The 14,658-nt window shown below is 40.6% G+C and overlaps 3 protein-coding genes across 4 annotated transcripts in view; all 3 read left to right on the plus strand.

The window, feature by feature from the left end:
- The window catches only part of LOC311491886 (uncharacterized protein), a 117,506-nt gene extending 111,335 nt beyond the window's left edge, over positions 1–6,171 (plus strand). The window contains exons 19-33 of the mRNA XM_084549947.1: positions 345–389; positions 475–519; positions 619–699; positions 791–850; positions 1,196–1,264; positions 1,371–1,397; positions 1,482–1,541; positions 1,639–1,710; positions 1,814–1,840; positions 1,927–1,980; positions 2,205–2,291; positions 2,498–2,596; positions 3,304–3,342; positions 3,528–3,536; positions 4,042–6,171. Coding sequence (XP_084406073.1) covers positions 345–389; positions 475–519; positions 619–699; positions 791–850; positions 1,196–1,264; positions 1,371–1,397; positions 1,482–1,541; positions 1,639–1,710; positions 1,814–1,840; positions 1,927–1,980; positions 2,205–2,291; positions 2,498–2,596; positions 3,304–3,342; positions 3,528–3,536; positions 4,042–4,092 — 825 coding nt within the window. The 3' untranslated portion in view covers positions 4,093–6,171. The remainder of the gene's footprint in view (positions 1–344; positions 390–474; positions 520–618; positions 700–790; positions 851–1,195; positions 1,265–1,370; positions 1,398–1,481; positions 1,542–1,638; positions 1,711–1,813; positions 1,841–1,926; positions 1,981–2,204; positions 2,292–2,497; positions 2,597–3,303; positions 3,343–3,527; positions 3,537–4,041) is intronic.
- Positions 6,172–7,677: 1,506 nt separating this feature from the next.
- On the plus strand, positions 7,678–11,179 carry rack1 (receptor for activated C kinase 1). The gene is made up of 8 exons (XM_084550181.1): positions 7,678–7,900; positions 8,395–8,566; positions 9,264–9,411; positions 9,754–9,849; positions 10,000–10,110; positions 10,374–10,514; positions 10,720–10,830; positions 11,067–11,179. The coding sequence occupies exons 1-8, from the start codon at positions 7,792–7,794 to the stop codon at positions 11,130–11,132; spliced, it is 954 nt and encodes a 317-aa protein (XP_084406307.1). The 5' UTR covers positions 7,678–7,791; the 3' UTR covers positions 11,133–11,179.
- A 145-nt stretch (positions 11,180–11,324) lies between these two features.
- Positions 11,325–13,859, plus strand: nme5 (NME/NM23 family member 5). Of its 2 annotated transcripts, XM_084550183.1 has the most exons (5): positions 11,325–11,864; positions 12,476–12,681; positions 12,987–13,087; positions 13,187–13,305; positions 13,440–13,859. In XM_084550183.1, the coding sequence occupies exons 1-5, from the start codon at positions 11,739–11,741 to the stop codon at positions 13,521–13,523; spliced, it is 636 nt and encodes a 211-aa protein (XP_084406309.1). In that variant the 5' UTR covers positions 11,325–11,738; the 3' UTR covers positions 13,524–13,859. The 2 variants fall into 2 exon arrangements, with proteins under 2 accessions (XP_084406309.1, XP_084406308.1); XM_084550182.1 differs by having other exon boundaries at positions 13,187–13,859.
- The last annotated feature ends 799 nt before the right edge of the window (positions 13,860–14,658 follow it).

Here is a 14,658-nt window from a genome sequence, read left to right on the forward strand (position 1 = left end):
GTCTTTGGTTTTGCTTACCAGACTCTCTCACATCTCTCATCTGCAACGTTTTTGACAACAAGAAGCAACTGTTGTCGGCACAAAAAGCTCTAAAAACCTGTTAAAAACTGTACAGGACCTACCTAGCAGCTATTGACACATGCTGGACACACATTCACCAGACCTCAAAATAATAAACATGTCCCTCTGCATCTGCTAGACCGCTAAATAAGCTGCCGTTAGCTAACAGTCTCACCGTGTGTCAGTGCTGTGTTTATAGCCTGGTTCCCAGCCCCCTGGTACCAACCCTATAAAGTTTACCTGGATATATGCCTATTTATTCTTTCTTTCTTTCTTTTCTCCAGGGCCCACCTGGACCGCCCGGACCCCCAGGCCTCCCAGGAGAGAAGGTAAGGCAGTCATCGGCTAGTAGTGCTGCTGGCTGACGACCATAAGACTCTAAACCTGACTGTCTGATTTGTTTTCCTGTGTTAGGGTGAGCTTGGCTTACCTGGGCCAGCGGGAGTTGATGGGGAGAAGGTAAACAGAAAAAAAACGATTACACACAGGCTGATTAAGCTTCTTTTTCCATTGTGTGTGCGCTCAATGTGAGGTTTGTTCTTGATTATTGGACTCCAGGGACCCAAAGGTGACTTCGGTGAAGCCGGACCACCTGGTGATAGAGGAGAGAAAGGAGAGATGGGTCTGTCTGGGCCAGCTGTGAGTACTGACAGTAAAATGTTTCTCTAATGCTGCAAAGAGTGACAAGTAAAAAAACAGATGAAGTTATTCTTTGCTCTTTGTTGATCAGGGTATGGATGGACAGAAAGGAGAAAAAGGCGACTGCAGGCTGGATGACAACCTGGTCAGTGTGACACACACATCCACTCATGTCACCGCGTCAGTCAGTTTCACCAGTCATTGAGCATTCATTACTTTAGGTTTTTGAATACCTCCAGACAGCCGTTACTTCCACTGACATCCAGTTACATTTTAAGAGTTTGCAAATTGATTTTCATTGCGGAAATGAATGCAGGCCGATGTCAGTAAGTAAAGCTACGTTTAAAGATCTGAATTTGGAGATGTAAAGCAAGCATGTTGTGCGGTTAAGAAGCTAGAAAAATTACTTTTATGGGGCCTCAGTCATCTTTGGTTATGACTTAAATTACTGTGCTTTCTTTTCCTGTTTGACTCTTTCAATGCCGGTCAGATTCAGATGATTTCCCAGCCAGGCCCACCTGGCCCACCTGGCCCACAAGGAGTACCTGGGTCTCCTGGATCTATGGTAGGGACTTTGTGTAAATCACTCTCTTAATAGAAAATGGTCAGGATTGTTGTTTGCCCTTGTAGATGTCATGCACTAAAGCGCACACACACACACTGTGTTTCAGGGGCTGCACGGGATGCCTGGTCCTAAGGTAAGACTGCACGACCATGTATCTGGTTTGTGGAGGAGGCTGCGTGCTGATTGGTACTCAGTGTTTTTCTCTGTTATAATGCAGGGTGAGCCGGGACTGGGGATAAAGGGAGATAAGGGGGAAGCTGGTACTCCTGGACCCAGGGTGAGTAACAAATGGGCCATTATTGATATCATAATGTAACACTTAATGTTTAAAACTGCTGCAGTTCTGACATGACGACGTTATACTTTAACTGCAGGGATCAGACGGCCTCCATGGTCCACCTGGGTCTGCAGGGTTAGTGGGTCTTCCAGGTGCCAAGGGCGATAAGGCAAGAACATAATAACTTTAATAAATGTTTTTAATGAATATGATTTTTCGATCAAGAATTAAAAAAAAAAACCACCATTTTTAATTTGTGATTGCGTTCACAGGGCAAACCGGGGGAGCCTGGACTAGATGTGAGTTTCTTAATGAGAATTTAAATGTTGACATTTTGCATGACACCATAAGATTCATCCTGACCCAGCTGTGCTTCCATATGCAGGGTTTCCCAGGAATGAGAGGAGAGAAGGGTGACAGAGGGGATAGAGGAGATAAGGTTCGTCCAAAACTGTAATATAGAATAATTATAGAATCATCAGGGTTATTGCATCTCCCTCAAGTTTTCATTTTTCACGTAATTGTACCTTTTTAACACGTTACTTGACCTTTTGGAAATTTAAATAGCATCGTTTGGCCTTAATGCAGTAAGCCTGCAGCCTGTATGTTCAGTTAACTGCTTTGTTTGTTGAGTGTATGAACGCGTGTCCTCTTCCTGTTCAGGGTGACAGAGGATTACCAGGGAAGAAAGGTCTAAAGGGCAGCAAGGGAGAACAAGGTCCTCCAGGCCTGGACCAGCCTTGTCCTGTGGTATGTCACCTCTACGTATACAGTACATTCACACTCTGTCATACGGCACATTTCAACTGATTTTCTTACAGTTTCTTTCTTCTTACCTTTTAGTTTAAAGACATTTAGTATTTTCAGTTTTCTGTTTCACTCTCAGCTGTGTCTCTGACACTTTCTCTGCTGTTCTTCCTCAATGCTGTGAATGTGTAATTGATTCTTGCTGACAGGGTTGTGATGCGTCTAAAGACCTGTCTGTGAAGGCAGGACTTTCTACCCCTCAAACTCCTCCTCTTCCTCCTTCTGGCCCTGAGGCCCCCTGTCCTGTGGTACAGTATCTCTGCTTCCTTCTTCCACTTGTCTCTCATCACTCATCGTGCGTCTGCTGCTGCTGCTAGTGTCTGTTCCAATCCCTCATCTCAGTTGTGCAATTGTGTGTCCCTTTCATTTCTTTCCGCTCCCCTACATATAATCCATGCAGCTAATTCCGCTGTAAACAGAAAGATTCACGGATAATAAACAGAAAATGAAGTGCGTGAAGTGTGTCTGATGCAGTATATCTAAATGATCTGGCCAGATCTTGCTCTGAATTTATGAAAAAGATGAAAGATGTTCCAAAAAGTGAATTAGTAAATGAGGAATGTCACTTTAAAGATGCAAAGTACAATGCTGGAAAAAATACTTTTTGAATTTCTGAGCAAAAAGGTTTTCTTTTTGTATATTTTATGATAGACAAGTTTTTCCTTATATTACAGTCAGCAACATGTACAACGCTAACTGTGAGATCTGAGGTTCTGGGGGTCACCAGGCAAAGAAGTATGCGTGCTATCCCCCATGTCTAAAAGAGTGTTCTCGATGCAATCTAGGGCCTTTATAGTTTTCGTGGCAAAATATGCCTTAAGGTACCCACCTGGGGGCCCCCTTGTCTCATTTCTTCTCAAGTAAATAATTATTACTTGCCCTGATTGTGCCCACCCGGTTGTGTCTAAGCATACGTCACGATTTCTTGCTTGTAACTGCTGTTCTCATCTTGCAGGGCCATGACGGGCTACCCATACCAGGCTGCTGGCACAAGGTGAGTGTTAAAAGCATTGACATAGAGCATTTTTTATAATAAGCATTTTGTTGACTAATATTAAATTATTAGCCACTGAATTTTTTCCAGATAGCAGAGGTTACAGTTAGGAAACTGCTAACACTTTCAATGTAAACACTGAGATTATTACTCAAATTGAAATTTATTAATCTGATTTGACACAGGGGCATTTTGTAAGTATATTACAGTGTGCGTGTGTGTGAGCTTGTTATTGTAAAGCATGAAGTAGTTAGTTGCAAAACTAATCGGTCCTCACTATTCTTCTTTTGCAGTGATGACTAACCTGCAGCATGGAATCTGTACATATTGATATGGTATATATTGAATACTACGCCAACATCCTGCTTCCTTTTTTTCCCTTTCTTTTTATAAAATTGTATGACATAATATATTGAGAATCTGAGAAGAAGGACTTTTTTTTTTGAGTCTACTTTTTTAAACTCGAGATCCAGCGTTATTGCCGCGCTTTTGAAGAGACAGAAGTGAGCTGGCAGTGGGACTCTTGTTGGGATGTTGGGATTGCCGTACTAACAAAGTTTGACCTAATCCTGGAGGGGAATGACAGTGTGTGCACTCGCCACAGTCTCACAAATGGATGGATGGACGGACGTATTTCTCAGCAGATGGAGGAGTGTGTTGTCAGTACTCTTCTTGTCCTCTCTCTCTGTTTTTCAAAAGGAGGAAATGGCGAGGCAGAAGCTCAAACGCAAGCGCCTCTCTCAGCCCTGAAAGGGGTGAAGGGCCCGGTGGAGAAAGGACACACAAACAGGCAGAAAGCTCGAGGGGCAGATTGGCTTTTATGAAGCAGAGCTAGCCATGTGACGCCTCCCTCTGTGTCATACTGAACACTCAGATCCTCCGTTATGGAAACTCTCCAGGAGGGGGCGACAGAGAACACTGCATTTCCACATTCATCCCAGAAGGAAAGACACAACCTGTTGCTGACGATGTTGCTTCACGGCTTGAGAAACAGTTATTTGGGAGTCCCTGATGTCACTGGCACATAAGGAAGGATTTACTGTGTAGATACATTGAACATGTTATGATGATCTCTTGTATGATTCTTTTGTAAAGGTTTTCACTTATTAACGCATGATCATAACAAGACACTGTGGTGTTTAGCATCTTGTATGACCTGTGGTCCCTCAATGGAACCTCAAACTACTTCATTTTATATAAGCACTCTATCCATATGAACAAGTCACTCAGACATGTCAGTAAGTCTACCTTTTCACGGCTTACCTCTGCGGCGACTTTATTTTATTTTGGTGTATTCTTACGTGTTGTTTCTCCAGTTACATTTTCCATTCCTGTGCATCGCCGTGTTTGTGGATTAAATAGATTAAAAAAATGAAACTGCAAGGCCAGATTTGAAGGAACCATTAACAGTATTCTTAATCAATCAGTGTTTCAGCTGCCTTGACAAATGATTGTCAATAATCGACTGCATTTCAATCACAGAAGGAGAAGAAGACGTGTTTAATTACTGTTGCCAGAAGGAGTTCTTGCTGCTGACTTAAATGTGTGTTGTTTGTTTGATATTTTAGAATCACGTGGACTGAAGGACTAACATACTAAAGTATGATATTTGAATCAAATATACACGCAAAACGGTTGTTTCTTTAAGGTTGTTAGTCCTTTTTATTCAGCAATACACTTGCTAGTGATTTTGAGCGTATGTGGTCTTTCTGTTATCACAAACGGATTGCTTTCAGATTACTTTATTGGTGTGATGTGGTCTTTGTATTACATTTTTCCTGACATGGACTCACTTCTTGGTGCTTAAATGTACTTGTTTAAAGCTCTGTTTGACACACATATGCACACATACATACTTTTTAAAGAACCGTATTTTTGGATACACGTATACAGATTGCATAGGATCACAATGAACAGACTTATATTTATGGGAAATTATGTTTCTTCGTGGACATTTGTAACGTCTGCATTGATATTAGTTGCACTTTGTTGATACAGAGATTATCTTTTTGCAAGGCAGAATACATATTCAGGTTATGCGCTAGACATGACTGAGTAGCAATCACGCAATATACTGTGTTGGATCGGTTGCTTATACTCAGTGCCCATCAACGTACAGGCTGATGTACATTTCTAACTTCATCAACCACAAACATCAGTTAATATTAGATCAGTACTTTGGCAATGCAGATTTTTATTTGTAACTAAAAGTAGCCACTGTTTTTTCTTTTCTGTTTTTTTTTCTGCATCTGAAAAGTTGCAAAACTATTTCTACATCAGTGGGATAATAATTATATGTGAGTTCCCACTGATTTATCTAGCGTCATACAGTGTTTGGAAAATGTGTGCATCATATATTATAATGCTCCGAGAGTGCCTACCTTTCCTTATGTGTGTGTACAAATAGATGGGTTAACAGACAGATAATAAAGATTCTTCTTCTCTATATTCATTTACGAAATTACAGGTATCCTAGAAATGAAACTTGTAAATAACTTACATATCATTAAGCTAAGGACGACTTTATTTGAGATTTTAACTAAAGTGGATGTTGAGTGAAAAATTATATTGAAAGCGGGGTTTTATTTCAACAGAGCTGATGGCTATCTGTCGTGCAACATTATCAAATGTGTTTATTTCTTTCGCAGATTCTATCAGTGTCATTTTTTTATGCCTTAATGGAGTCAGTACGTAGCACAGTGTCAGAACAGAGTTTGATGTTCTGGCAAATCTTATACCACAGTGTTAGCAGGACTTTTTGAGAATGTTTTTTTTTTTTGTGGTTGTGCATTTGGTTGTAAAAGATTTAAGCTATTTTTGTAATTACTCTCTAGTTTAATGGTTCTTTGTCATTAAATCATAATTCTGTAAAATCGTTCTGTTTCATTTATTTAAATATGTCAGTCTTTAATGGGCACTGATGCCTCACAGCAAGAAACTTGAATGCAGGCCGACTTGGGCCTTTCTGTGTGGCGTTTGCGTGGGTTGTCTCCATGTTCCAGCTTCCTCCCACCGTCCAAAAACATGCTCATTAGGTTAATTGGTGATTCTAAATTGGCCGTAGGTGTGCATGTGAGCATGAATGGTTGTCTGTCTCTCTGTGTTAGCCCTGCGTGGGACTGGTGACCTGTCCAGGGTGTACCCCGCCTCTTGCCCGATGACAGCTGGGATAGGCTCCAGCCCCCCTGCAACCCTTCACAGGCCAAGCGGTTACAGAAGATGAATGAATGAATGAGTCTTTAATGATTTTGCGATGTTCTATCAAGCTGCATGTACAACAAATGCAATGACAAGAGCATATATGTGCTTTGAGCTAAATGCTAACATGACATGTTACCACTAGTCGACATTTAGCAGGTAATATTCGCCTACATCCTACTTTAGCTTGTTAGCATGCTAATAGTGTGTATTTATCATTAAAATGCCACTCTTACTAAGCAGTATTAAACACTGTTGGGGCTTTTTTGTGGGGGTTTCAGATTGACCAGCTGACAGACATTGCAATCCACAGAGCAATGCTGCCAGTGTGTCTAGAATATGTATTCTATGGAAATGCTACGCTTAGCTACACACATTGCAAACGTTAAATCAGTCTGTCAATCAGTCCCTCTTACTTCCAGGTTGTCAGTGACCTATGACCTCTGAATCAAAAATAGCTTTTCATTCATTTATTTATCATATACACTTGACACACCGTGCTCTCAATTACAACTTTCCCAAACAAATATGTGAACATTTTCAGAAATCATTCGCATACGGTATCGTTACGGATCTCATTCTTTCTGAACCTAAACAACAGGTTACAAAACTATTGACAGAGCATGAACATTAGCTGTTCACATCAACTCAGAAGTTAATGTTTTACATTTTGACTTTATAGTTCTGGTCTGTGTGTGAATATCAAATATTATCCACATTACTTGTGAACCTTGATCATGGTATGATTGCTATACCTTTACCTATGATTCAAGCATTTAGAAATATTTAAAGATTTAATTAAAGAAAATATATATTTTTTTCATTGCATACTTGTATGCGTGATTATTTATTTATTTATTTATTCAAGACTCCTAAAGCTTTTTACTCATGAAGATTTGACCAGGTTGTAAACTTGAAAATAGCACTACAACATAATACTGCATAAGAGATATTTGAATTTCAGTGTTAATGAAAAAAAAAAAAAGCCATAAAAAATAAAAAATAATAAAACAGCCACAATCATCCGTCAGACCTAATGTGTTTTCTTCACATAGCAAAGAGCTGTAAACGCACATTGAAGTCCACATATCCCAGAATGCTTTGCGGCCGTTTCACCCCCCTCAAAGTTTTAGCATCCGGGTCTTAACTTCCTTTTCCTCTGTGCCTAGATGCGATGAGGACTTAGGTTTTCCCGGACCTCTGAAAAATCCGAATCCATCCTTGCAAAAGGCACCACCGAACCTCGCCAAAATGACCGAGCAGATGACCGTGAGGGGGACCCTGAAGGGGCACAGTGGATGGGTCACCCAGATCGCCACTACACCCCAGTACCCCGATATGATTCTGTCGGCGTCCCGAGGTGAGGCTTCCCCGGCCGGCTCCGCCAACATGGCTAGGATAGCATTAGTAAGCTAGCTCCTCCACTCTTGTAGCGTGAGACAAACGGCGACGCTAGTGCGACTGGCGCAGAAGATAAATCTGTAAACAGACACGTGGTGTTTAATGCAGTATTTAAACTCATGGGAGTCTGGGTAAAATAGAGTAAAATAGAGTGTGGTTAGCCAAGCTAGCTAGCTAGCACTCTGGCGTCATCAGTAATGGACCTGTAGAGACCAACACTGCATTTGGGACACGTGTAGTCATATTCGTGGGTTAACATAAATATGTGTATTTGACAACAACACAGTCCTAACCCTCACATATTGAGCCCCCTGACCAAATGTTTGAAAGTTTGATGGAAAATCACTACCACACTGCTAGCATTACATGCTAACGATTGAAGTAATATGCTTCTTCCTGAATGAAAAGTGGACCCTGAATTTAAAAAAAAACTTTTGTACTTTTGTTTTCCAGACAAGTCCATCATCATGTGGAAGCTGACCCGTGATGAAACCAACTATGGCATCCCCCAGCGCTCCCTGAAGGGCCACTCTCACTTTGTAAGTGATGTTGTCATCTCCTCAGATGGACAGTTTGCCCTGTCAGGTGCCTGGGACGGGACCCTCCGCCTGTGGGACCTCACCACGTAAGTGTGTGGAGTGGTTGTCTCTTCAGTACTGGGTAGACGTTTAGGAGTCGAGGTGGAAACCTGCTCCTTTCAGTGTAGATGATGTGCCGTTACATTTAGTTGTAACACCTACATTGAGAAAAGAGTAGTATGTTTGCAGAACTAGTTTCCCAGAGCTGATGTAACCTCGTCACAGACAGGTGATGCTAGAATGACAGTGTGTGAATTATATACTGTCAGTTTATCATATCTTTATCATGCCTTTCTCGGTGGTCTCATTGGGTCAAGTCTGATACAAACCCAACCAAGCTGCTGCATCTCACACAGACCATAGACAAATAGATATTTCTTTATAAGAAAACTCAACAGTGTAGACTGGTATTATGTCTTTAAGTCCATGCCTGCCTCGGTTCCAATTGGACAGCAAGTCCAGCAAATTTAATCGCACTCAGGTTTGATAGCAGAACCACAGCTATATAATATCACAGAGTTAGTTATTATATTATAGAAGGTTCGCACAGGCTGAGATATTTTGTAACGTTTAATAGAAGATACAAGAAGTGTCTCGTCTATAGAAAATTTGTCACAGTGTTGAACTTGAACATACAAGGCAATAATGGACCGGAAGACACTGCAGTAAATGTTGTGTGTTGTTATTATTGGGCCTCTCAAGGTGTGGAACAGTTTTGCTCATGTGAAATGTTTGTTTCCTCAGTGGCCTCACCACCCGCCAATTTGTTGGACACACCAAGGATGTTTTGAGCGTGGCCTTCTCTGCTGATAACCGCCAGATTGTGTCTGGCTCTCGGGACAAGACCATCAAGCTGTGGAACACTCTTGGAGTCTGCAAGTACACTATTCAGGTGAGCTGCCGACCTAATGGTGCTCTCTTTTACGTACCACTCAGTCTTTCTGTCTGTGGATGTTTTCGGTGAGTTATGACCTCATTGTAAAGCACACAGTTTAACTGGCAGCTTGAATTGTCTGTCTTGTAGTTACAATTTATTGAACATCGTGCTTTGAGGTTTCAGTGGAAAGACTTCCTTCGTACAACAATGGGTTGTCCAGCATAGCTATGCCTTCATGCAGTTGCCATGGTTATTTAACCTGTAGATAATTTAGGGTGCTCTTCTGATCATGATTTCTTTGGTTGGTAAAGTTGACAAAACCCACACCACATCAACAACTTGTACTTTATTTCGCAGGATGAGGGCCATTCTGAGTGGGTGTCTTGTGTCCGCTTCTCCCCCAATAGCAGCAACCCCATCATTGTCTCCTGCGGCTGGGACAAGATGGTCAAGGTATTTATCTTATTTTTTTTCCCCTTTGAAAATAGTGTATAAAACTCTCACATATACATGATTTCCTTACTGGTGAGTTTTTGTGTTGAGAGCACAAATACTTGGCTTTATTACCAGCGTAAATGTGACACAGTCTATGTTTGCCCCTAGGTGTGGAACCTGGCCAACTGCAAGCTGAAGACCAACCACATTGGTCACACTGGCTTCCTGAACACAGTGACCGTCTCTCCTGATGGCTCTCTGTGTGCATCTGGTGGAAAGGTAGGACAGTTTCTATTGTTTAGTCCCACAGAGTGGTTTGTGGTCTGCCCATTCAAGTGCAGGTTTCAACAGTGATGGAAACTTAACATACACCTGTTTAACATTGATGATAAAGAGGCTGTTTCTGAGTGACATCTGCACTTAAGTTACTGGGTCAGTGCTGAGGGTTTGTGAAAGTAATCATGCATCTAATGCTATTTTGTGTTCAGCATCATGGAAAGATTTAGGGATTTTTTTTAAGTATATCCTTTCTTTCCATTCAGGACGGCCAGGCCATGCTGTGGGACCTGAATGAGGGCAAACACCTCTACACCCTGGACAGTGGTGATACCATCAATGCCCTTTGCTTCAGCCCCAACCGCTACTGGCTTTGTGCTGCCACTGGCCCCAGCATCAAGATCTGGGTAAGACTAAATACCTCATGATCAGTTTATGACGCGTATTAATGATAACGGTGTAAAGAGCAGTGACGAAAATTTACATCTAACCTGTATTCTTTGATGATAACAGAGGCTGTTACTGAGCTCAATTTGAAATGCCTCAAAGTCTCTTATTGATCCTTCTCCATCCGTATTAATCATTGCAACCCCCTCTGATCTTTTTGTGCAGGATCTGGAGGGTAAGATCATTGTGGATGAGCTGAGACAGGAAGTGATCAGCACAAACAGCAAGGCCGAACCCCCACAGTGTACCTCCCTGGCATGGTCTGCTGACGGACAGGTACAAGACATTCAGCTCTACAAGACTTTTCTGCACGGATGTTTCATTATGTCATTATTTGTTTTAGTGTTGTATCCCCGGTGATTATACCCATTCACTTTTAACTCTGATGTCCACTGACGACAGTCCTGCAAATATGAGGGGAACTGCAAATATACTTATTTGTGTAGTAATATACTAACATTAAACGGCAGAATTTGGTTAATTAATACCTTCTTACCTTCATTCCTTCACAGACCCTGTTTGCTGGCTACACTGACAACCTTATCAGAGTGTGGCAGGTCACCATTGGAACTCGATAAGAATCCCTCCTCGAAGCAACTTTGAATAAAAGACTCTTTGAAAAGAATGTGTGCCGTCTTGGTTTCAACGCTGTATAAATTGTTCCAGTTCATACAACAAATATATTACAGGCAGAACTTTGACTAATGACATTTTTAAGTAAAGCAAGTTATTCCAAATGTGAAGCAGGAATCTGGAAAATAAAAAAATAAGTGTCAAAAATGTCTGTTTGATAAAGAAGTGGGATGTTTACACGAGTTTCAGACATGAAAATATTTGGTTTTTAATTCAATTCACCTTTTTATTTTAGGCGTTTGCCTAAAATGTGTGGTTTGTCCTGCTTGGGACGTCGTAGGCAGGAAGTGGTATCCTAGCAACCATAACACATCACGAACGGGAGCAAAAAAGAGGGAGCTTAAAGAGTAAATTGTCCCTTTAAAGTATTTTAAAAGCAGTTTAAAGTGTTTGTGCTAAGTATGCGAGTGGCATGCAATGTTTAAAGTAATCTCAGTGTTACTAATGTTGGCTTAATAGCTTATCGAGCGTTGTTTATGTAGCAACGCTAACAGGAATCATCGCAACTCAAAACTAAAGTCCTTGGCTAAGCTGGCGTTAGCGTACAAAAGATGGAAGAACCTTCGTACCCTCGTATTTATGTAGAAAGAACCCTTGCCATTATTAAACCAGATGTCATCCATAAAGCTGAGGAGATAGAGGACATTATCCTGAAGTTGGGCTTCGTTATCCTGCAGGTTGGTTAAAAAATCAGCGGCATGTCCTCCAGCATGATCCTCTGTAAATGATAGTAGGTTATTTAGTTGAGGTGTGTTTTATTGATTTAGCTGGTATTTGAAAATAGTTTGAGGAATTGGTTTCTGCTTCTTTATTGAGTCGCCTCTTTGAAAGTTTGTGTATATAACTGGGCCAGTAATTTGGTCATATTTATATTATTGGCAGATTTGTAACAAGTATATTCAATTGCCTTAAGCGGTTTACTGTATGTGTAAAAAGTGATGGCAATACATTTAAATTAACTGTTTACTGTTGTAATATTGTTTGTCCACTAGAGGTCGTATAACATGTGGCAATCATTTTCTGGAAGAACTATAAGACATTACCAAGGCTTTAATGTATAAATATGAACACTGATTTGATTTCTAATCGCATATTGTGGACTAAATAATGTAGACCATGATTAAATTCCATGATTAAATGATTAGGAGTTAACGCAGACGCATGCCTGCTAGTATTGCTATAATGAAAAGCCCAAACGCTGAAGCATAACTACAGTTTATTCAGTATATTTGCTTCAGCTTTCTGCACACATTTCACTAAAATGTCCAATACTTAATCCCTGCGGTAGAAGCGGATGCTGCAGCTAAGTCCAGAGCAATGCAGTGACTTCTACGCAGACCAGTATGGAAAGCTCTTCTTTCCCAGCTTGACAGCCTTCATGAGCTCTGGCCCCATCATTGCCATGACACTGGCTCGAGACAACGCCATTGCCCACTGGAAGTCCATCATTGGGCCCGTCAACAGCATCAAGGCCAGAGAAACTCATCCAGAGTGGTCAGTGTTTACATACAGAAATATGTGTGTGCATGTCATGCATTTATATCATATAACAGGGATAAGGCTAATGCAGGAAACTGTGATGTGCATAATAATTCAAGATAATCATGTCCTGTTAATTTATCAAATGTTTGCTTATAGAACTAAAAACCATCCTGTGGTATACTTAGAAAAGTCACCTGGAATTCTGACTTATTATAATATATACCTATGACTTGATATACTAGTTGTTATGTGGAGGGTAAAGGTCTGTGCTCCGACGTTGGCACTAATATAAATCGATGTACTGAATTTCCCCCCAGTCTTAGAGCAAAATACGGCACGTCAGAACTGAAAAACGCACTCCATGGCAGCGAGTCATTTCATGCAGCTGTGAGAGAGATCAAGTTCATGTTCCCAAACTGTAAGTAATTTACACATTCAACAACACATACTTCTATTCATATAGGAATGAAGTATTGAATACTTGCAACTACATACTCCATGTGCTTTCTCTCTACAGCTGTAATTGAGCCTTTTCCCTCAAGAGAAGCAAATGAAGAATACTTTAGCAGGCATGTAAACCCAGTTCTGCTACGTGGACTCACTGAGCTCTGCAAGGACAAGCCGCTCAACCCCTGTGTAAGTTCTGATGCTCAGCTTCTGGAGAATACTTGTGTTAATTCATTAACCACTTGTTTATTGACACTGAATAATATTATTGTTACCATGCTGACAGCTAGTTTTGAGCAGCATCCTGCTTTTGATTTCAATAGATTTGGCTTGCTGACTGGTTGATGAAAAACAATCCAAGCCTGCCTCGGATATGTGATGAAGTCACTGCGGAAGAAGAAGAGTGAAAGGGACATAAGGAAGAAGAGGGGACATATACATTGTTTCAGTGTCATAGTTTTATTGATAAATGCATCAGTTTAGTGCTAAAAATAAATTAAATGCATGTATCTCACCAATAATATATCTTGTCTACTTTCTGTTTTAAATATCTCACTAATTTTTGGAAAGCACCCATCCCAACAGATCTAACATGTCAGCTTTAAATCCCCCAGCGGGATAGAAGTCTTTTTGTTTGAATAAATGTGATTGCACTGAAATAACAATGAACTGTGACCTTGCATGAAATAAAAACATAAACTATGTAAGACTAAACACTTTGACTACCTTCATCTTCTGTTTATTTATCCATGCTTTAACTGATAGAAACATAGATATACTGAGATTAGCGATATAATGCAAGTATCATAGTGTTTAATTTGTTTTGGTAGTCTTTGTTAGTGGTAGGAAATGCCAGTTGATCAGGTGGCACGTTCCAAAGCATCGTTCCCTTCACTGAAAAAGCTGTCTAACCAAAATATATTTTACAAAATGGTACTTTACAGTGGTGGACCAGCTGCCGCTCTGTCACTTCTTGGTGTTTTTATAGAGGGGCTGGAGTGCAATAGCAGTTTAACACAAGCTTTAAAAACTTAAAATCGTTTAATTACTTAAAATATAGCAGTAATGATACCTTATTTGCTTTTTGTCCAAGACTTTTTAGCCAGATTATAACAACCCTTAATGGCGCTTTTCACTCCTTATTGTGCTTCTTGGGCGATTAATACACGAGTTTACAGTTCAGAGGGTTTGACTGTAGACTGGTTGGCCTGAGACCAAATGATCTAACCAAATGATGTAATATGCAAAAGGCAAAGCTAAGACAAAAGCAACTGGACTCACTGAGTTTTCTTCAAGTCATATACGCACTCATTCCAGGTGAGATTTCTTTGAGGAAACTCAACTAATCCAGCTGCCTTTGTTTTTTGCGATTACACATGATGTAATGTGAAAATATCATTGTGTTTAGAAACAGGAAGTTGCAGTCAAATGTCAGGCAATAATTTAACAGCTGAGGTCATTCTTAATTGCATTACATTTCCCTTTAACTGAGAATTTCACCGTTGCTCAACTGGAGATGATTCACAAACCACCAAATTATTA

Source organism: Chelon labrosus (genome assembly GCF_963514085.1).
Source record: "Chelon labrosus genome assembly, chromosome: 8".
Taxonomy (NCBI): domain Eukaryota; kingdom Metazoa; phylum Chordata; class Actinopteri; order Mugiliformes; family Mugilidae; genus Chelon; species Chelon labrosus.